The 22,597-nt window shown below is 51.4% G+C and overlaps 1 protein-coding gene across 3 annotated transcripts; it reads left to right on the top strand.

The window, feature by feature from the left end:
* Positions 1–234: 234 nt before the first annotated feature.
* MOB3C (MOB kinase activator 3C) lies at positions 235–22,597 on the top strand. 3 transcript variants are annotated; one of them, XM_064719616.1, is made up of 6 exons: positions 235–427; positions 1,038–1,094; positions 1,562–1,732; positions 8,086–8,585; positions 17,772–17,974; positions 21,140–22,597. In XM_064719616.1, the coding sequence occupies exons 4-6, from the start codon at positions 8,168–8,170 to the stop codon at positions 21,167–21,169; spliced, it is 651 nt and encodes a 216-aa protein (XP_064575686.1). In that variant the 5' UTR covers positions 235–427; positions 1,038–1,094; positions 1,562–1,732; positions 8,086–8,167; the 3' UTR covers positions 21,170–22,597. The 3 variants fall into 3 exon arrangements, with proteins under 3 accessions (XP_064575686.1, XP_064575687.1, XP_064575685.1); XM_064719617.1 differs by lacking the exon at positions 235–427 and having other exon boundaries at positions 661–1,094; positions 1,569–1,732; XM_064719615.1 differs by lacking the exon at positions 235–427 and having other exon boundaries at positions 661–1,094.

The raw sequence follows: 22,597 nt of genomic DNA, 5'->3' as shown, positions 1-22,597 counted from the left end.
TCCTTGCCCTGTGCCCCACTCCCCAGCTCGCCTAGACCCGAGTTTAACGCACGTGTGAGAAAGGCCAGAAGCGTTTCCCTCACTAGAGCTGTCCCGCTGCCAAACAATCGCAGACGTTTCAGCGAGGCCAGAGCATCACACATCTCATCCCCGGGGAGCGACACGTCACCGTGCCCGGAAGGGAACCGCGGTGTCAGGGCCACGCTCTGCCTGTCCCTGCCGCGACACCCGCGGGGTGCCCAGCGCTGCTCCTGCCCCACCCGGGACTCTGACCCCACGGCAGATCCCGGCTCCTGCCAAGCCATCCCACGCTGCCTGGCCGCTCCTGCCGGCGCCGAGCGTGCTGGCTCGGGCTTGCCTTTGCCGAGCAGGATTTAAATACCGCAGCGCGCTTCACAACTCACCCCACCTCCGACAGAAACGGAAAGTAAGTGCTCTGTGCAGAGAAAGTTTTTCTCTTTCTTTCTTTTCCCCTCTCCGGCATTTCTGTTTTGGATGGCGTCCAGCTTGGCCTGGCATGGAAACCCCCGGCTGTTTTTGTGTGTGTGTGCAGAGCGGGGAAGGGTGAAGGGAGAGGGATTGTGAAAAGATGGGGGGAGGAGGGGAAAACACTCCGGGATTTCATCTCCTTTCCCCAGCTCCGCGCTGTCCTGTGAAAGCCGGAGCCAGCCAGGGGCACGGCGCTGCCCGCCAAGAAGGATCTCAGCGCCCAGGAATGGAGCGTGGGCGCGGCTGGGAGTGAGCGCCCACCCGGGAGCCTGCGAGCCCACGGCGGCGGATGCTGGGGCTGGCAGGCCCGCTTCCAAGAGGGTTTTCCAGGGACAGCTGGAGCTGCCGGCAGGGTCAGGATGTGACATCACTGACCGGAGAAAAACCCTCTGCCCCGGCTTCTCTAACGAAACCCCCGTGAGCGCTGGGGCGAGGCGGTTCTCCCTGCCGCTGTTGCTGCTGCGATCCCCAAACTGCCAGCAGTCCCCACAGAGAGCCTGCCTTGGACTTTGCATCTTTTTAATTTTTTTTTTCCTTTTCCTGAATAGGAGCACAAAGTGCAGGGGAGGAATTTGAGAGTGGAAGCCGCCGTGCCGGGGGATGAGGTGAGTCCTGGGAGGTAAAAACCAACACCGCACTCCTGAGGATGCTCCTGGGGGGCTTTGGCGAGACCTGGGCTGGCATTAGCCTAGGAAAGAGCAATTCTTCACCCAGCCGGGCCATGGACGCCTGCAGAAGGCTCTTCCCCTTCCTCCGGGGTGTCCCAGCTCAGCAGCCAGTGTGTAAATACCCCCTGTGTGTAAATACAAACGGGGATCCCCTGCTTGGGGGATGCTGGGCAGGGATCCGTGCGAATGACCGGCGGTGCGCAGGGAAAGGGGTCCCTGGGGACAGGGGACAGGCAGGGGAAGGCGGCACACGCCTTCCCCGACCGGGACAGCCCCCGCAGCGGCTTTGCCGGTGTCGGTGTCGGAGCGAGGGTGGAAAGTTGTGGGCGGGGGAATTGGTGAGAGCAAGCGGCGGAGATGGGTTTTCCGCAGCTGGCTTATCTCCTCTCGTCTTCTTCCTTGAGCTCGCAGGCCTGGAGCTCCCGGTTCTTGGAATTACGGCTCTGACAACGGAGTAATCACCCTTGGGACTGAACCAGAGCTGTTGGACACCACTGAGGCCATTGGACACTTCTTTTCAGGGCTCACAGCAAGTTACTGCTAGTAGCAGTGAGATCTCGGGTCCCAGGAATGAGGTATTCCCCAAAAGCCCCCAGCCCCACTGGGTATCATGCCTAAAATGAACGGGACATGCTGCCTCTAACCTGGAGAAATGCTGCTTTACTTTTCTGCTTGGAGGTGTCTTGTGTGAGCTGGGAAAAGCTTTTTTTGGTGCCTTTGTGCCAGAGAGCTGCTGCTCTGTTGGTGGTGTGGCAGGGAGGCAGGCAAGGAGCAGCACAGAGCAGGGGGACAGCAGGGTGTAAGCAGCCCCGTTCCTGGAAGCCATCCAGGTCTGTTTCTCACGAGCTGGGGATTTCCAAGCACCATGTGAGTTGGGGGAAGCACCAGCACAGCTTCCCGCTGGCAGCTGTCCCCAGCTGTGGGGCCTGAGTCCTGCTCTGCTCCAGGGATTTGGGCTCATGGATGCTCTCATGGGTCTCTGCAGCACCAGGGGAGTTTGCACAAGGAAGGTTTGGCAGCAGGGGGATGCTGCTGAGAGCCCGGGGCCTCTCTGAAGTTCCCCCAGCCCATGTGCTGGGCCTTGATCCCCCTCCCGGCGTTCTGCCTTGGCTCATTTCCTGGAATGTTCTATCGTTTAGGTTATATTTGGGAGCAGCAGCCAATAACCCCGTTCTCACGGACAGCCCAGCTGGGGCTTGGCTCCAGCAGGAAGCACAGAGGGAGTGGGGCCAGTGCCCCAGGACTCTGCTCCCCAGCACCCTCCTCCTGCAGCCCCCCTGCCTTAGATGATGACAAGGCTGGAAAGGCTTATAAAAAGAGGGAATGTGCTCCCTTCCCTGGAAGCACCATTTGCCCACAGTCCCCCCCTGGGTCAGGGCTGCAGTGTCTGCAGTTCAGGGTTGCCTGGGAGAAGTCTTTGGGGCATGAGTCCCAAGGAGCAGCCCTGGTTGCAGAGATGCTCCAGGACAGGCTGAAGGCCAAACTGCATCTGAACTTCTTTGGGGCTTGAGGGGAAGCTCAGAGACAGGGCTGCTGGCTCCTCAGCCAGGCAGTGAGGCTTCCTAGAGCAGTGAAAAGCCAGCTGGGGCCTGCAGGTTTCTGGGCAGACTGTCTGTCTGGAGGCTGTTTGTCTGTCTCAGGGCTCTGGCACATGGTGGCTGAGCTGATGCTCTCCTTCTCCTCCATCTGGGATGGGGCTGGGTGGGACTTTGACACTGCCTGTGGTGGGGAGAAGGGAATCCCCTAAAGCAGAGGAACAGTAGATATCTGGGTGCCCCAAAAGCAAGATCCCCTGGGGAAGCCCGAGGGGGATGTGCAGAGCTGGTGGTAATTAACCTACACTTTGCTCTGAGGTGCCTGGAGCTGGACAGGTCTGTGCTCTGCCTCCTTGGCCTCTTCCCAAAGCAGTGGGAGCTGGAGTCTCCCTGCGGGCTGCCCACAGTGCTGGACCCCTCATTGTGTGCTCCCCAGTGGTGGCACTGCCCACGGGGGTTGGAGTGTGCTGCTAACACAGCAGTTTCCAGGCACAGGCTTCTGCCAGGGTGTCACTGTCCCAGGATGGATCCAGGGAGGATGCACTTGGCACTGGAGCATGGGAGGTGCTGGTGTCAGAGCTTTCCTCTCTCCTTACCCTTCATGGTTGTTAGTGCTTCCCAGAGACACGTGCAAAGCACTCTTTCCCCTGAAGCCTCTGCTGTTGCAGCCCTTAATATAAAGGGAGCCTGGGGAGGGAGATCAGTTTTGAAGCTGGGGACACTGAGGCAGGGAGCAGCACTGTGGCCATCATCCTGGAGTCTGGCAGTGCATCTGTCTGATCCTCCCTGCTGGTTTTCTGACTAAAGCTTATTTAGGGTCAGAACCAGAGATTTTCTTTGGCGACCTTGCCCCCATGCCTGCAGGACTGTGAGGAGGAAGCCACACTCCCACAGCTCTGCCTGCTCTTCCTTTTTGTTTTGTCGTTTCTAAACAGATCCTTCAGAGTTGTTTTTAATTTACAACAAAGCCCTCGCCTTGTTGTGTTCCTCTGTGGTTTCCAAATGATAAGAAAGAAAGTAAGAAAGAAAGCAAGCTAGTTTAGATAAAAAACAAAACCAACCCTCAGATCTGAAATTAGCGCCTAAGTCTGACCCTGAACTTGCATCCCTCCCATCTAGTTAATTTCTTTTCATCTCTGGACTTGCCAGCAATCTAGGACATCAGTTTTTCACATGTCTGTGCCTGCTACCTCCCCAGCAGTGGTTCTGCCTTGTCCTTGCACAGCTGAACCCTGTGCTTTTCTGGTTTTTGCTAAACCCCACTGAGTTTTGCTTCTGCTGCTGCTTTTAAAACCAGCAGGACTGAAGCCAGCAGCAAAAACAGGGGTAGGAGTGAAGCCCAGCAGCCTTCATGGACAGGGATGGGATTTGTGGCCGCTCAGCTGGGTTTGTAGCCAAGCTCCTCAAAGCCAAGGCTATTTTGGGAGCGTGGATGGGGGGTGAGCACTAAGGACACCACAGCGTGGATGTCCCATGGGAAATGCCAGTCTCTGTCCTCCCAGAAACTTCACTCATCCTCTTCCAACCATCCTCTGTGGGGACACAGGGTGACAGCAGGGCGAGTCTCCAGCTCCACCTGCTTCACTCCTTGTCCACTCCCAAGCATATGAGGGATTTGTGGACCCCTGGAGTGCCAGCAGCACCCTGTGATGGGATCTGTGGCGTGGGGAAGAGGGTTTGCAGCCTTTGCCAAGGTTCCTCTTGGGAAGCTTTGATTTTGCAGTGGGAACTGAAGGCAGGGAGCTGCAGGCTGCTGCCATGGCACCGGCCAGGGTGGGACCTGTATGATCATGTTGTAGGAAGTTGCTGCCCAAGCTTGCTGGATAACACTTTGCCCTTAGGATTTCCCAAAACAGGCAGGGTGAGCAGAGATTAGCACTTGGACGGATCTCCTGCCCCACCCCAAGCCCCAGTACACCACAGCATGATTTCTAGGAACACGACAGCCCTGAACACCAGACTCAGCTGAACTTTGCACCATAAACCTTGGAAGATTTCCCATTTTCCATCTCTTTACATGGATCTGTCCCAAATACTTGGTCAATGATGGAAGAGCACCAGTCAGGTCGTATGCATGAAGGTGGAAACCTGGAAAATCTGATTTTGCATTGGCTGGAGCCCTTTTTCACTAGTTAGATTCAGGATGTGTCTGGGTCCATTCACAAAGGATTTTGGTTTTCTTCCCAGAAAACAGGTGGGTGTTGAGTCTCTGCCTGAGGGGAATCTGAGGCATTGGTGACTTTGCAAAGCCTGTTTGCTCCAAGCTGGTGCATCCCATCTCAGTGCCCCATCTGCAAGGGCCAGAGCTGGGGTCTCATCTCCTGGTCCTGGCCACCACTGCTCCCTCTACATTGATCTCTCTGGGCAGTGAAAGCTCTGAAATGAGTTGGAGAACAAATGTGTTCTTTGGCTCAGTGCCTCTCTCTGCTTCTTCAGGTCATAAATCCCAGGGTGTATTTTTGGCTTTGTGCTAAATGTAATTTCTGGAGAACATTTTTCTCCAGTAAAGATTAACAAGGTCTTTTAACAACTTGGTGATTTGATAGTGGTGGTGGTGAGGATCCTGAAAAGAAAACTGCTGCCTGGGGAGCAGAGAGGCTGTGCTGCCATGCTGGCATCCTGCAGGCTCAGGGACAGGTCAGCTCCAAGCATTTGGGCAGCAATGGGTTTTGCTCTCCATTCCCACTCAAACAGATGCATGGTGGAAAAACACCTGGCAGATGTTTAGCAATCTTGTTGCTCCTTTTTTTTTTTTTTTGAACTGGTGTTTTATTCAGATGGTGCTGAACCATGAAGCACATTCCCACCTGCCTGATGAGTGAGAGCAGCCTGCAGGGTAGCACAGAGATCCAGCTGTGGATGATGCAGGGATGCAGTTGTAGATGAGTTACAGGTCTGGCTTCAGCAGATGAAATGTTTATTTCCCAGTGGCTCAATACTTGCGGAGGACTTGCAGCGTGGGCACTAAAAGAGAGCTGATTTCACTGCTGTCAGCCCCTGCAAGTGACATGTTTGATGGGATGTCACCTGCCAGGGTGGCTGCTCATCACCATGGAACAGCCCAGTCTCTGCATGGAGGAGTCTGCAAACAGCAACAGCTCCTGAAGCAGAGCAGATGGAGCCAAGGCCGGCAGAAATGGTGACACAGAGAAATGTTTGTTGGCATGACTTCCCCTGCTGAAACTCCAGGGAAGCCTGGCTGCAGGGCCAGGCACTGCTCAGCCCCATCATTCCCACTTTGCACTGTGGGCAAAGCCTGCTGAGTGCCTCATCCTGAGGGTATCCCAGCACTTCCTCCATTACCAAATTAGGAACCCTGTTGCAGTGGTTATATATAAATATATATGTATGTATGCATACATGCCTTTGAGAGCCTTATGTGTTAGCAAACTCCCCAGAAGGCTTTTTTTAGAGGTGTTATCAACAGGATGTGCTTGAATATGTGGAATCCAGGAAGTCCTGGATAAGGGCTTTTCTTTAGAGCCTCACTGTGCCCAGAGTCCCCTGGCCTCCCATGGGATCCATGGGGACTGCTGTAGCACAGGCCATTCCTGAGGCACAGATAGGAGTCATGACATCATGCTGGATGCATTGGCTGGCATTTTGGAGAGATTGTGCTCTTTTCTGAAGTGGGAAACAAGCTCTTTGTCATGGTTGGAGCCAGTTGCTTGGAGCAGGGAAGAAAAAGCGTCCAAGAAACAGCCCCCCAGTCATTGCCCAAAAATAAATGAGGGTGACAGGGATGTGGCTCTTGAAATCCCACCCAGCCACCTGAGATGGGGAAGGTCTGCAGATATTCTGGTGTTGAAGTCATACTGCATAACATTGTGTGGTGGCTGTGACCCCCTCTGAGGGGCAGAAAGCACCCAAAAACACACAGGTTTTTGTGTCTGGGTACAGCAGAACATGGTGGGGCTCACGCTGTGCTGTGTAAGGCTGGCAAGGCTGTGGCTCCAGCCTGTGGGAAAGGCTGTGGTTGTGCACTAATGGCATTCATGCTGGGCTTCCCCCCAGCACCAGGGTGTGCATCCATGAGAGGGCTTTGGCAGCATGTGCTGGCTGCAGTGCAGAAATCCCTGCCAGGCTGATGCTGCAGGCATTGGGATGATCACTAGGTGCTGCTCCCTCCCAGTGATGACCCTGGGGTGAGCCTTAAGGGGAGAAGAGGGTTTCACTTGAGAGATGTTTAGCTGATCACAAAATAGGACCTGCCTCAGGCTCAGGACTGAGTTCAGGAAATAGAATTTAAATAACAAGCTTTTGGGTAAAGTTGTCTTTTAAATGATGAATGTTCATCCAAGATTTGTACCATTCCCTCCTGCTCGTGACTTTGGGTCAGTCACTTCCCTTTTCCACAAATATTTTCCTTCCTTTTTCTTAACTGCTTCTCCATCTCTTCCCATCAGGGGGAGGCTGTTGGAAGACTTTCTCTTCCCTAAGCCTCAGCAAGGCATTTAGCACAAGGATGCCTTGGTCTCACATTAACACCACTGGTGATTAATGCAGGTAACAAAACACACAATTCCAGCCTGTCCAGGACAGCCTCGGGCAGATGGGATTTCCACTGGATTTCAGGGAGGAAAAGGAAAATACAGCCCTCATCTGTGCTGCTAGTGTTGGGCAGGAAGGGGTGAGCTCAGCACTTTGCTGAGCCCAGAGCATCAGCTGCACCACCAAGGGCTGCCGTGTGCATTGTGTGCATGCCGGGAGAGCCGGCGGCATCCTGGCAACGTTGTTCTGCTGTGCTGGGCTGCGTTTCCCTCCTTCGGATGTGGGTTTTGTTCTTTTGGACAAACACACCAGGCAGAGCAACAAAAATAATCCCCCCTTTTCCCATTGATCCTGGCGCTGGGGCTGTGTGAACCAGCAGCCAGCTGCGGTCGCAGCGCGGTCCCCGGGGCCTCGCTTGCCAGCCACTGCTGCAGGGTCAGGGGTTGTTTGTACTGACAAGTCCCTGGGAAAGAGATGCTTCCCCTTTGCCAGGAGAGGGAAAGGCCACCAGAGTGGGTCTGCCTGAACTGGTGAGCTCTGCTGATATCATGGCTCTCACTTTATTGCAGCACTTGTTGGTAAAAGTGTGGAAGGAAGAAGTTGGCTGGAGCCTGGTGAGCTCCTGGGGTTCTCAGAAGAGAGGAGGGCTCTGTCTCTGTCTGCCATCAAGCCTTGCATGGGGAACTTGTGTCAGGGCTTACCCTCTCCAGTGCCAGGAGCTGCTGTGTGAGGTGGCAGCAGCTGCTCCAGCTCACCCTGGTGGGTGTGAAGGGGTCAGAAGCTCACTCCAAATCTGTGTCCCCACGTGCTGTCAGAGTTGCATTGGTGGAAACCCCTGCAAGTGTGTCCATGCATGCTGCTGTCCTCATGTGTGACTGAAATGTGTCTCCTTCTCCTCCCAGAAACCTCCATCCCTGAAGATCCCAGCCCTGGGTTTCATGTTGCTCTGAGCCTCTGCCCTCACCCTGGCTGGCCCTGCCCACAATGGCCCTGTGTCTCAAGCAAGTCTTCAACAAAGACAAAACGTTCCGTCCCCGGAAGAAGTTTGAGCCGGGCACGCAGCGCTTTGAGCTGTACAAGAAAGCCCAGGCCTCCCTCAAGTCCGGGCTGGACCTGAAGGCAGTGGTGCAGCTGCCTCCTGGCGAGAGCATCAACGACTGGATCGCCGTGCACGTGGTGGATTTCTTCAACCGCATCAACCTCATCTATGGCACCATGTCCGAGTACTGCACCGAGAGGAGCTGCCCCATCATGTCCGGCGGGCTCAAGTACGAGTACAGGTGGCAGGATGACAGCAAGTACAAGAAGCCCACCAAGCTGTCGGCCCCACAGTACATGTGCATGCTGATGGACTGGATCGAGATGCTCATTAACAATGAGGATGTCTTCCCCACCAGGATAGGTGAGTGGGCTCTGGTTCGCTGCAGGAAAGCTGGGCTTGTAACCGGTGCAGATTCCCAAGCTGGTATTGATGAACTTTGTGATTCAAAGTATTGTGGCGTTTCCCTTTCCAAGTGTTTCTCGGTGTCGCACCCTTTTGCTCAAACTGAGTTTGGGATTTCTCATCCTACTACTAGGGGATGTGGAGCAGAATATTCTCCTTTTCTGTGCTTGAACATATTCTGTGTTTGTGAGAAATGAAGGCTGATAGGTCATTAGCCTCCTTGCCTTTCCTCAAGAGGCTGAGCTGCAGAGCTGGTTAGAGGTGGTCGTCACATCCCTGCTTTTCTCTAAACTAATCAGCTCAGTTTCTTTCTGGTTTTCCATGTAGGTTCATGGTCCCAAGATCCAACCCTTGCTGCTTCACTCCTCAGCCCCTTTCCATCTCAGCCCTGATTAGACCTCACATTTTGCCAGGTAGCTAAGGCACTGCTTGAGCAGAGATGTCCCGAGGATGTGGCCTTGCCACTGCCAAGGCCCAGGGTGTAAGATACACCTCTTCAAAAAGAGCTGCCTGCAGCAGCTGCCAAAGGTAGCACAGCTTTCAAACTAACCCCTCTGCTGCTGATCTGAATGCTCAGCAGCTGCCAAGGCTGATATTAGCTGCTACTTAGCTGCTTTTTGTCATTTGGGGAGATGAGTTCAAGGGTTGGAGTTGATGGGGCTTCCAGAGTCTCAGGTCATGCCTTGGAGAACTTGTTTTTCAGACAGAATGTGAAACTACTTGAGTGTAAAAGAAAAAAAGATTTAAGGAGCTTGGGGCTGGAAAGGCATAGCTTTGCAAGTCTGCTTGACCTTTTTGTTTGCCAAGCAGACAGAGCTTTATGAAATCAGTGCAGCTTATGGTCAAGATTTTCATTAATGTGCTGGGAAACATTGAGGAAAAAGGTCTGTGTGGGATTACTGGCATTACTCACTGTTGTAGCCCCATTTGGCTGGGCTGTACATGTAGCTGTGTGTCTTTTTAAGGAAAGTCTCTGGCCCTGGGAGCTGAGGGGGGTTGTGAGTCTCTGCAAGCAAGAGGGCAGGCAGTGCCTGCAGCCTGGTTGTGCCAAACTGTTTTGGCTTTGGGATGGGGTGACTCCTCCAGACCCCTGATTTGATCTGGCTGCTCTGGCTTTGCCTGCAGTGAGGGTGGGACAAGTCCCTGAAACCCAGAGCAGCAGGCACTCACTGCTTCTTCCCCTCACTGGTGGTCTGGGGCAGGCAGGGTGGCACAGTGCCAGCTGCTCATGCTGGAGGACAGGCAGGATGATGCCTTTGGGGTGTGTGGGACAGGCAGTCCCTGGGGTGCACCAGGGCATTCCCTGTGCTGTGGAGGCAGCTTTCCCTCGTGGGCACAGTGTGGTCCATGCCCTGCAGTGAATGAAGGAGGCTGGAGGTGTGGCTGTCAGTGCAGGATACCCTGGGCCAGCAGTCCCAGCCCTGCTGGGGACAGTCCTTGGTCATTCTGGCTGCTGCTGAGGGGTGAGACAGCAGCCACAGGGAGCAGGGTAGGTGTTCCTCTTCCTGAGGTGGCTTGTCCCCAAGGAGAAGATCTGCGTGCCATTAAAAGCAGAGGCACAGATGTGGATTTACTCTGTTTTCCCTCCAGCCAGAAAGGAGTGTCCTGATCCAATTTCAGGCCTTTCAGGTAGGATTTGGGATGCGATGCTGCTTGACACTGCTCTGGGAAGTAAAGGTGCACAGGGAGTATTAACACCTCAAAAAGCAGCCAGCCATGGGAGGGACATTGCAGCACCCCCTGCTCTCCCACATCTCTCTCTCTGAGGTACAAAAGCCAAATACAGTCATGGTCCTGGTGGTTTTCACTTCATTTCTGGCACTTCTCCCTCTGAGTTGTGCACATGGGAGGGATGGCTGGTTTCCATTTCTCCTTTCATTTCAGTTTAGGGGCAGTTCTGGGTGAGATCCAGGATGACTGTAGGTGGACGTGGATCAAATCCATTTTCTTCTCTTCCAAGGCTTTCCTGCGGTCCCTTTTCCTAGCTCTTTTGTTGTGGGGACCCTCATGTCCCCTGATTGACTTCAGGCCCTGTGTCAGCATGTTGTGGTGGTGTTGGCCTCACACAAGTGAAAAGGAACTCAGGCTGAGGTGGCACTCTAAAACACATGAAAGGCTGTTGGGGAGGCAGGGGGAGGAGGGAGCTGGTGGCACTTTGTCATCAGTGTGTCCCCAGTTGTCTGCCTTTCACTGGCCTGCCTTGCTCACTAGTAATTACTTGGCAGCTCTGGCATTTCAGAAGATGGAGTGTTTGGCTGAAGGGAAATGCACTGGATGACAGAGGAGGCTGGCCAGGATGGGGGACTTAGGGACAGTGGCCAAGGTGGCCAAACAGAGGTGTTTAACCTCTCTCCTAAAGAGCAAGCCCTTGGGAAAAGACCCAGGACAAGGAGAATAAGGCACTGAGAGGACACAGAGAAGATGTGAGCTGTTTTAAGGAGAGGAAAAGAGCTTGATGAGGTGATGAGGGGAAATTACAAATGTCATGCTTTGGAGTTGTGGTGAGACTCTTGGATGTTAGCAGCAGAGATGGATTTAGCTTGAAGGTTTGTTTCACTGCTGCTTGTGCTGGAGAGGTTCCTGGGCACAGCTGCCCACTGTCTCAGCGAGTGTTTCATGGGCTGTGAGCAGCTCAGCTTCCCCTCCTGGCCCCTCTTTGCCATGTGCAGTAAAGCTGTCCCAGTGCAGAGATTTCCCTGGCTAAGGCCACCTGACAGCAGACAAAACAGACTTTTTTAATTTTAAATTTGTTTTTAGAAGCAGCAGGTGTTCCCCAAACTCACAAACATTGCTGGAGGCTAACCTCAGCATCCTCCTGCATCCAAGAGCCACACAGCCTGAAGCAGTTCATGATTGCTGCTAGGCTCCTGACACTTGAGAGGTATCTCATGGGTCAGAGGAGGAAATCTTTCACCCCAGAGTGAGGGGCTCAGCTAGAAATGAGCAGAGATGGTTAATTTGTGGGCTCACAGGGTCCTTAGGCATCACAGGGGACACCTTGGCTGGGGTAAATGGTCACAGCTGCAGCGACCAGAGCAGAGCTGGGCTGATTTGCACATTAAAGCATCTGCTCCTCCAGCACAAGTCAGAGGTGGGAGGGGAGCAGAGTGACAAACACCTTTGGTTTAGCCAAGCTGTGTGATACAGAACTCTTGCCAGCTCTGCAGTGAGGCCAGAGGGACAGCTGGCACCCCACATGGCAGGAAGGGAGCCCAACACCAGCAGACAGTTTGTGACCTGGCAGAGTTAACCAGCAGGACTGCAGCCCTGGGATGGCACCAGCAGAAAATCACTGTGGTGTAGATTATTAGCAGGTCTGGGGGCTGCCAAGCCCCCTGCATTCCACAGCAAGGGTTGGGAGAGATTCTGTGTCATCCCCATGCCCAGGGAAATCTACCTGCAGAGCTCCATGCCACTGTCTAATCCTTTCTCTGGAGTGGGAACTGTTTGTCAGCCAGTTAAGATGAGACAAATCCCTGCATGGCCTGAGCTCTGCCAGCCTGGTGGCTATAAATCTACAGGAGCAGCAGCCTTCCCAGACAACCCATATCATCTGGTGTGTGCTTGTGCTTTGTTTCCACTCTTCCAACCAATGTAGCTGTCCTGAAAAATACATTTAAACGGAGAGCAAGCATTTTCCCCATGCAGGGAGAAAAATAAATGATTCTACAGGTGTACTTTCACCAGCTGGTAAAACTATATCAGTAGATTTATTCAGTGAGTGGACATCCATGAACAAATTACCAGCTGGAAAATCTCCTCTCCTCCCAGTAATCATTGTGCCCCGGGGTGCCTGGTCTCAGGGAGCTGCTGCTGGGCAGTGCCGTGCTGAGGAGGAGGGATGGCTGGGTGGGTCTCCAGGCTCCATGGCTGTGTCTGCACTGCTCAGGCCAGCACCAGGCTGGCTGCACGAGGCCAGGTGTGCTCCATCAGCACCATGGTGGCTGCTAAAGCCCTGCTGCTGTTGGATGAGTGCAGACACGGAGTCTGCAGCAGCCCCAGTGCTGGAAGCACCCCGCGCTCTCCGCCAGATTTGCCCGTGGCTCGACAGAGCACCGGCCACGGGAGGTTTTGTAACAGTTCTTGGAAAGCTTTTCAAAACTCAAGCCTGTCATTCAAGCAAAGTCCCAGAACAATTATAAAAACCAGAGAAAACCTGGTGCGAAATTATCTGATATTTTCTTGCCATAACAACAGGAGAAAAATGATCAGAATTCAGCTAATTATTGGTGTTCTCTCAGCTGGCTCTTTTTTACGTGATTTGTTGAGTTTTTTTTCCCCTGCTTTTTTTCTTCCAAAATTAATACCACACCAGCTTGCAGCTGCCATCATGCCATTAGTTTTAAACAGGGCTTTAAACACTTATTTTTAGGAAAAATGAATCACTGAACACCACAATGGCCAAAATGAAATTGAGAAATAACAACAACAATTCATCACGAAGTTCACTGAATTACTGCATTTGCAGAGGAAAAAAATACAATTGCCAAGAAGCAAAATAGCTTCCCAGTACTGATTCATCATGAAAAAATTAAATTGGCTAGTGCATAAGTGTTGGGGATAGGAGATGGCAGGAAAGATCCAGGACCCTTTGGCTGTCCCTTACCCTAAGCACAGGCACTTTGTTACCTCTCATTTTCATTTCCTTTTACACATGCTTTCCTTATGTTTTAAAGCAATCAGCACAGAGTGGGGAAAACAGATTCCTTGGAGCTTTAAATAATATCTTGGGATTTTCAAGCAAAACGTCCAAGACAAACTAAAGGTGCCAATTCATTTCAGGGCTGTGAGTCACTCTGCTTGGAGTGAAATTGTACCTGCTGTACTTACAGCTTTTTGCCTTGGCTTGGAGCAGAAATTCTTCATAATATCTAAACCAAACATCATGCAAGAACAGTCAAAGGGTGGCTGCCGCCTGCCAGACTGTGGGCTGCTGCTGCTTTCTCCAAGGTTGCTGTAAACTAAATGTAAATGTAATTTCAGTGCTTTTAAATCAGCCCAGGTGGGTTTTGTGGCATTCTGTTGTCCCCCTGGGGTAGTTAGACCACCATCAATGGGATGAGCTGGGATGGTGTTTTTTGGTCTCTGCAGGTGCACAGGGCTGGGGAGGGAGATGCAAACCCAAGCAGTGTCACCCTGTTGGGGTGATTTGTCCAACATGAAGGTCCATCCTGACTTTCCCCTGGCCTGCTGTATTTCTGCTAAGAGGACACCTCAGCCATGCAGGGCCTGTCCCACTGGACTCATCCCTCTGTCTCATCCACCTGCTACTGTCTCTGTTTTGTGCCATGATGTGCCACCTTTGAGATGGAGCATGTTCCCTGAGCAAGGGCCACCAGTGCCCCAGTCCCAAATGCCATTAATGGGTGCAGCCTTCTCTGAGGCTGATCAGCCTGGCCCAGCCTGGCAGGGAGGTGGGAGCCCTGTGGGGAGCAGCTGCCCCCCTCCATGAATGGCAAGGGGCCCCACCACTCCATGGTTGCTGTTTCAGTGACCCCTCCCAGGAGCCAGAGCAGCCCTGGTGGGAACAGCAGCGAGCTCAGTGTGAGGCTGAGCACCTGCATGGGCAGGAAAGCCCTGTGCCATGGCTGTCCCCTGGCTGGGACGTGCTGGCTGCAGGGAGGAGGCACAGCCTGCCCTGGCAGTGTCCCCTCTGTTCTGGGGAGGATGTCACATGTGCTGTCTGCTGGACATCCGCTGCAGCAGCGCTGACCCAGGGCAAGCCGCGTTCGTGCCGGATCCTTCTGCTGCTCTTGGATGCAGCCTTTACTGCAGAGCCTCTTCTTTCAGCTCTGGGTGAGGGGATGGGGTGTTTCTCCAGCTCCCCACCAGCATGGCCAGTGCCTGCTGGGGCTGCTGTGGGTTTCTTTCCAAGTCCAAGGCAATCAGCAGCGAGGCACCGCTGCTGGCAGAGGCAATTGGCATGTCAGATATCCGCCCTGCTTCCTTCCCGAGGGGAAGTGCTTTGATCGGCTGGCACGGAGCCCTGTGCCAGATGCAGGGTCCAGTCAAGCATCTCTGGCCTGGATCGAGAGTCCTGGCACAGGACACAGACCTGGCTGCAGCACAGGGACAGGAAACAGGACCCTGCTGTGCCTCCCTGGGCAGGTGTGCAAGCGAGGGTGTTGTGGGGAGAAGGAATCAGAGCCGGACCCGAGCCATCCCAAAGGACCATCCATAGTGAGGGGGATGTCCTGGCATGGGACCTGTAGAAATCCATTAGTGACATTGGTGACAGGCAGCCACCGCTGCAGCCTGGCCGTGCCGGGAGGGGACAGCCGCACACTGACACCTGGTGATGGACACAAAGAAGGGCATCTCAGCCTCAGCTCCGGGGAGCTTCCAATGCTCCCGGTTCGTGTGAAACACAGTGGCTGAGTAGTCCAGAAGCGAGTTTGGAGGTCCTGGCAGCCTGATGGTATCTTTCCATACATCATTAAGTTTAGGAGTTCAACAACTCCCATAGTTGCTGATGACTGTGAGATTTTAATTAGCTAACCTCTAAAGATTCTTTGTAACTCAAACTATTCTCTGATTCTGTGATTTAAGCTAAATCTCTGCTCCCTGATGCAAAAGCTGCTTCTGGAGAGCCCAGAATGTAGCTGGAGGTGTTTCTTCTCTAAGTCTTTCAGCTGCCTGCATGTCCATGAGGACTTGCTGGTGACAGATGTATGAGACAAGACAATTTCCGGCTAACCTCAGGACAAAAGCTGTGGAAAGCCACTTGTCACCATCTGCCATGTCTGGAGGTGGCCCATCTGACAGCAGGATCTGCACCATAGGTGCTGTCAGCCCTGGGAGCCTGAGATCTGTTTCATCTGCTGTTCACTCTCTGAGATTATTTTCTTCTCAGCTCAGGACTGGGTTGAGGGTTGCTGCTTTCCTTCCCTATCACTCTTTGCAGTTTGGCAATAAATTCCCAGTGATGGTCAGCTTGGATTTCCCCCTCACTGCCTGCTTTGACTGGGGAGGCATTTGGTGACTGGGACAGGTGACAGATGAAGGCAGCAAATGCCTTCCTGCCTGCTCCTGGACATTGCTGAGATCCCAGCTGCCTCTGGTCCCAGAGAGGTGACAGACTGTCCAGGACAGTGTGTCCAGTTCCCCAGCCATTGCCCAGAAATGTGCATTCACCAATAATTATTTCCTGTGATCAGCTATATTTAAAAAAAAAGTTTCTTAACCAGTTCTTCAAAGCTGGTCTCCAGGGGCCACCCTAATGGCATGTCTGAGTCCCCAGCTGGGTGATTCCAGCTTTTATTTGCTCAGCAAATCCTCACTCAGGGCAGAAAGCTCAAGGGGAGCCATTGATAAAGCACTGTGTCCCTCCTGCCTGCAGGGGAACCTGGAGTGCTCTCTGATCCCTGCCTGTGTCAGACTAGCAGGAAAGGAGAGCTCTGTAGCCAAGGGTGCTGGGCAGAGGCAGATCTGCAGTCACATCCCTGAGGTGTTGGCATAGGGACAGCCTGGTTGTACTTTGCCAGATGTGAACACCTTTCCTGAAAAGTCCTAATGGATTCTATCAGAGCTGTTGGTGAAACAGGTCATGTTGAGGTCCCTGCTGCAGGAGCAGCCCTGGGGCTTCAGTGTGCTTGTGGTTATGCAGATTAGTGGCCACAAATCAGTCTCAAAACCACCTCTGCGTGATGCTGAGCCAAGGTCTGTGTCCTTCTCCAAGGGGTGGCTGGGACATCCAGATGTGGGATGAGCACAGATGCTTTAACCTTACCTTCTGCTCCAACAGTGTGCATGCAGGAAAGGGAGACCGGGCTGTGCTCAGGGTGACTCTGCTTTAGACCAAAAATAATTTTCTTTTACGAGTTCCAAACCCAACGCCTGCCCAACCCTGGTGACTGAAAACAGGTTCCACACGTGAAGGAAGGATGGAACCTTTGTGTTTGCCACCCACAGAGGAGAGGGGCTCGGCACTGCTGCTGGGAAACAAAACTGCCAGGAGCCTTTGGGAAAAAAAACCAGCTTTAATTGCCTAGCAAGGCTGGTGAGAAAGATTCAAAGATAAAATTACCATTTTTAATTTTTTAGCTAAGAGATTCGCTGATGCTTTCCTGTGCACAGAATGTGTGAGCTGGCTATGGTTGAGCAGAGTTTGTTTGGAAGGATTTTTGAGAGGTTATGTGCTGCATTAATAAGAAGCTGAGGGAGGAGGCTGGTATAACCGTGGGAAGGAAGGTTTTTATTTTGTTCTTTGTGTATTTGCATTGAATTGCTCTGGGGAGAGGAAGAAGCCTCAGGAAAACAAATATCAGTTGTTTCATTCTCCTCCTCACAAAAAAAACCCCAACAAAACAACAATCCAAAAAATTTAGTGTTTCAAAGCCATGTTTCCTTTAGAGATTTACCCCAAGGTTGCTGGCACTGATGGAATCACACCCTGAGATTTTCCTTGTGATAGCAGTGTGTTTTGAAAAGGATGGAAATATCCCACACTGTGTCCTTGTGCGTGACAAAGCTGAAAGTATGGAGCGAGATGTGGTGGGTCCCATCCTATGAGGATATCTCAGGATTATACAGGCACAATGAAATTAAACCCCAAACATCTTTAAGATGGGCTGTTTTCTTCCTGATTTAATGAGACATTTTATTGAAATAAGGATCAGGAAAAAGGTAGAAACTCCACCCATTTCTGCGGATGCATCAGAAGTGATGTCTGAGGGTGTGAGGAGGAAGGAAGACAGTACAAGCCATGCTTTTGGGTTCAGAGGAAGGTATCTTTTCTGTTGGCAGATGGTTTGGCTTTGTTCACAGTTTGACTTACATTGTGCCTGTGCAGGCTTGTAGGGGAAAGGCAGGGAGAGGGGGCAGAAGGATCTTCTGCCAGATTGCTCTGGATTGAGCCAGATGTGGAGAGTTGCAGCCTCCTCAAACAAAATCCACTCTTTTTTCTCTCCTATGGCAACTCTCCACATCCTGAGCCCATGCCCATGTGAAATTGCTGGTTGGGCAATGAGGGAATATGTGAGAAGAGCTCAATGGCACACTGTCCCAGTGTCACTCTTGGCATTAGATAAGGGTCTCCTTCCTTGTCATCTATGACTGCCTGTCAAGCACTGCAGAGACTTTAATGCTAACTGGTTTATTTTTAAAAAATGTTCATATGGCTTCCAATTTGCTTCTGCTTTGCAGGTGTTCCCTTCCCCAAGCAGTTCCAGCAAGTTTGCACCAAGATCCTCACCCGCCTCTTCCGTGTCTTCGTCCATGTCTACATCCACCACTTTGACAGCATCATCAACATGGGTGCTGAGGCTCACGTCAACACCTGCTACAAGCACTTCTACTATTTCATCAGGGAGTTCAGCCTCATTGACCACAGGGAGCTGGAGCCTTTGGTAAGGATGGTGCTGGCATGGGGAGGTGGAGGGTGAGTGGTGTGGGCTGGACAAAGGTTGGGGCTGGACTCCGAGCAGTGCTGACCCTCTCTGGACTCTCTTGGCCACCCTACCTCAGACACACAGTCATGTTTTCTGTCCTGGGACCATCAGCCTTGGTGCTCTGAGTGAGAAATTCCCAGCAGCACCAAGGAAACCACTGATCCTTTCTTAACCTTTGCCTCTGCTGTCATGTCTGTGAATTGAACTTCAGTACCCTTAGGACCACCACAGAGTAGTGTCCCCATAGTGACTTGGTAGCTCTAATGCAATTTGCACATCAAACTGTTTCCAGCCACTTGTGCCCAAGTGGCTTTCAGGAGTCAGATTTGAGCCAAAGTCTCTTCTCCAGAGTTTTTCTTTTAGCATTCCCTGCTTGAGATCCTAGTGTGAATTACACTGAGGCTGCAGGGAGGGCAAGCCCTGGTAAGACACACAGCTTCAGACAACAGCTGTCCAGGCCATGCTGGAGAGGCCTCACTGGATCTCCCAGCTTCCCTACAGCCTCCCTTGGGAAGCAATTAGTCAGGCAGAAGGTGAGAGCCCTTGACAACAGCAGGATTTGTGGGAAGCAGAGGCCAGACAGTCCAGGGCTCATGAAGCAGAAAATGCACATAGTTGGTTTTGTAAGAGAAGCAAGTTTATCACAGACAGGGTTGAGTGTAGTCTGACCTAGAGAGGACATGTTGCAGTGGGGAAAGAATTAATAGGAAACCCTTTTTTTTTTTGGCATGTTGTGATAAGGGCTGGGTTTCAGAAAAGGCTATATTCAGCAGCAGAGAGTCAGGGAATACCAAGAGGATATAATAATCCAAGAATGAGCTGAGTAGAATCCCAGCTGCTTGCTTAAGATCTGAAGGTGGGGGAGATGTCCCTGCCCCTAAGAGCTAAGCACTTTGCTCATGTGCTTTCATTTGTCTCAGTCAATTTTTGGCCTATCTGCTCTAATTATGATTTAAGGGGATGGAGAGGTGATGGTCTAATTAGGGGAGACTTGAATGACAAGTATCAACTTTAAATATTTTGTAGAATTCAGTTGTAACACATATTCTCACAATGGCCCTCAGCTCCATAAAATGGCAGCTCAGCATCAGCCTGTCCTCTGTCAGTGTTCCTCATGACAAACCTCTTCAGCATTGCTGTACAGTCCAAGAGGTGTCATCTCCTTGGACTGCTGCTTGCTAATGCAAATAATTAACACCTGGCAGCCAAGGCAGAGGCTGGCTTTGTTAAAAAGGCTTTCAATGCCAGTGACTCACATGCAACATGAGATGACTGATGGGTCTCCATAAATCTCAGGTGAGCAGATTCTTTCCCTGTGATGCAACCACTGCCAAACTACAAGGAAATGAGACACATTTGCCCCTGGTCTATCTGTGTCTCATTGCCTGCCATCCAAGCCTCAAGCAGAACCAACCACAGGGTTGAGAGGAAGGACCAGGGAGGAGGAAAGGCCTCCTCCCCTCAGGCACTGAGCTGCTTTAGGTGTGTCTGAGGGTGTCCTGCAACCAGGCTGCCTCATCAGCCCAGACAGCTGTCCTAACCTTGCATTTATTTAGTCCTCATGAATCCCATTACAGACATCTAAGCTTTCTCCTGGCTGAACCTCCCTTTGCTGCTTCAATTTCCCTTTTCTAAAGCTTCTGTGGGATGTGATTTCTTAGCTGCAAATCTTGGGAACTGGGAATGAGATCCTTTGTACGGCAGAACTAGTAAAAGGCAGTGATTCACTCTCAGTAAAGCAGGGAAGACGGGGCCAGAGAGAAGCCACGCATTTGTTTCTTTAATGAGGGCAGCTTGTGGTGCTGGGCTGCAGCACTGGCACGGCTCCACTGGTTATGCTCTAAAGCAGAGCTGTGGGGATTTCCTAGGTGTGAGGAAAGCCTTGGACATTTGGGACTGGTCTGAGGAGCTCACTGGTGACTTACCAGCCCACTGGTCACTGCAGTGCCCCCTGTTCATGGCTGCTTTAGTGCCTGATGTTGTGCTAGTGGGGTGGGTGCAATGCTGGTGCAAGAGGATGTGCACAGTTCTCTCACCCTCTTCTTTTCCTTTCAAGATGTTTGCAAACATTTCCTGTTTGCAATGTGATTTTGTGGCAGAGCACCAACTTTTCATTTGATGGCCAGGTTCTGAACTCAAGTGATTTTGTATGTTACTCCTACAGGAAAACCCAGCTTTGTCACCGTCCCTGATGGATTTGAAAAACAAAGTTCTCAGCACTGAAAATCAGAGTTTGCTCCTTCTGTCTCCCTTGGTTATATATAACTAAAGGACCTTTTTAGGGTTGCTCAAGGGTCATTGTCCTTTCCTAGTTCCTCTTTTTTCAGAGTTGCATTCTTCCTTCTCCACACACCAGTCCTACTTCCAATCTATTTTTAATGTGCAAACCTTCCTCTGGGGTGCATGAGGGGCCCTGTTGGCCCACAGATTCACAAGCCATGAACCCAGTGAACCAGAATCACACTTTCCTCACTTCAGGATTTACAAGATGCTAGTAGAGCTTTTCAAGGCAAAGACAAATACCATCTTCCACCAGCTGAAAGCTGGACACCTTCCCAATGTGGCTGGCATGATGCCATTCTGGCTAAAGAAAAGTCTGTAATCCTAAACAGAGCTGGAGGTTTCCTGTGGCCCTGTTATTAGCACTCATTTGCATTGCAGTGTGACCGTGGGATCCCTTGCTGAAACCACAGGGCCTCTGGGTGAGCTGTGGTCAGCTCCTGGAGTGACAGCAGGGAGCTGCTCCGTGTCCCATCTCCTAAGGCAGCAAAGAGGGCTCTGAGAGTGTCATCACCTTGTCTGGCTGCTCTGCAGCTGAGCCAGGAGCAGGGCCTTCATCTTTCAATATCTCAGCCAAAGCTCTTTCCTTGGACTGCTCTCAAGGCTAGGGCACAGCCAAAATAACCTTGTGCCACAGAGATGGGGAGAGTGCCAGGATGGAGCTGCTGAGGCAGCTGAGTTCCCAGGAGGGCTCTCATGGGAAACACAAGAAGCTCCCCAGGACTCCCACGGTTGTTTCCCTGGGTTGGTTTTGGACACCTCCCAAACTGCCTGACACGTCACACTACTCCAACCTGTCTTTGCACTTACTGTTTCTTTCTTTTCTCTCTCTCTTCAATGCAGAAAGAAATGACAGAACGAATTTGCCACTGAAGTCTTCTGGCAGATGAACTCAGCTGGCTCACTCAGAGCCCAGTGGGACAAGACAGACCTGTGGTGGGAGACCTCTTCCCTAGGACTTGCTCTGGGCATTCCAGTTCACTGACCTATGAACACTGCAGAAGTGCCTCTTCAAGCCAGGGCTGAATCCTAAGTTTTCCAAGAGCCTCTGGGCAGTATTTTCTTCTTTTAATAGATACCAATCCCTGTTGTATGGTTCCTGTTTTAGAAAGTACTGACTTACTGGAGAATAAGGCAAGGTGGTTTACTTTTGCACAGTCTGATTTCTAAGACTCGATCTGGCATCAAATTTTCAGCAACTTTCCCTCTTGTTTTGTCCTCAGTTACATTGATCTCCAGATATTTCATTTTCAATTCCTGCCCTGTGAGCAGGTATGACCTTGGCTACCAGGTGTTATCTTTCCCACAGGCAGTGGGTTTGTGGAAACACCTGAGATCAGCCCTGCAGAGCTGCTGGCATTTCATCCCACTGCCTTCACATGGTTAGTTGTTGATGTGCTGTTTTTAACCATGAGCTGTGAATGTCTCCTAATTCATGCTTTACCAAAGGGACCATTTTTCCCTTCAAGGGATTTTTCACATTTGGAAAAGGGACTTGATGATGTTCTAAGATGCATTCAATACTGCTTGGACTAATGGGAAGTGCCCCCATGACCGAGGAGGTGAACAAGGTCACTATTCAGTGTCATCAGCACACACTACCCGAGAAAGTCTCAAAAACTGACAGAAAGAGACTCTTGCCAGAAAACGACATTTTCAACACGTCAGCATTTCCTGAGGTGTTGTCTTGGCTCAAGATGGGCAAATGCTGGTTATAGACACTGTTGGTTTTCCATAACCAAACCTTCCAGCAGGTGAAGAAGGACTCATAAGAGATATCTTCACTACTCTGCACTCAAGGTCCCCTTCCAACCGAATATTCTGTGATTCTTAAACCTTTTTGACCATCTGCAAGCATAATATTGCTTCCTGGTCTGTGCCATTACTCCCCTGAAAGGTATCATGTCTCAAAATTTCCTCCCCTTCTGCTTGCAGTGTCTGATAATTAGTGTTGTGTTCCCTGTGCCATTTTAATTTTGACAAAAATATTTCTATTTTCCTTTTTTATTGTTTTGGGGGAGTGAAAATCAATTTGTCTGAGCCACAGAATTGTTATGTTTGTGTTTCCTGTTCTTTTTCTGGGAAAGTTTTCTGTATCTGACACAGATAATATTTATAGTCTGGGGTTTGCCCACTTTTGGGATAGGGAGGGGATGTGGCTAGAAAATGTAAATGTTTAGGCCAACATTAATGTGCACAAGTGAATTCTTAGTGCTCAAAGCACTTATTTTGTTGTGAAAATATTTTTTTAAATCTTGTGTACCAGATGTATATTTTTACATGGTAATAAAACAGAGCAAA

The sequence above is a fragment of the Zonotrichia leucophrys genome, chromosome 8 (genome assembly GCF_028769735.1).
Source record: "Zonotrichia leucophrys gambelii isolate GWCS_2022_RI chromosome 8, RI_Zleu_2.0, whole genome shotgun sequence".
NCBI lineage: Eukaryota > Metazoa > Chordata > Aves > Passeriformes > Passerellidae > Zonotrichia > Zonotrichia leucophrys.
Note: the sequence above shows the minus strand (reverse complement) of the source record. Positions and strands in the feature narration are given on the sequence as shown.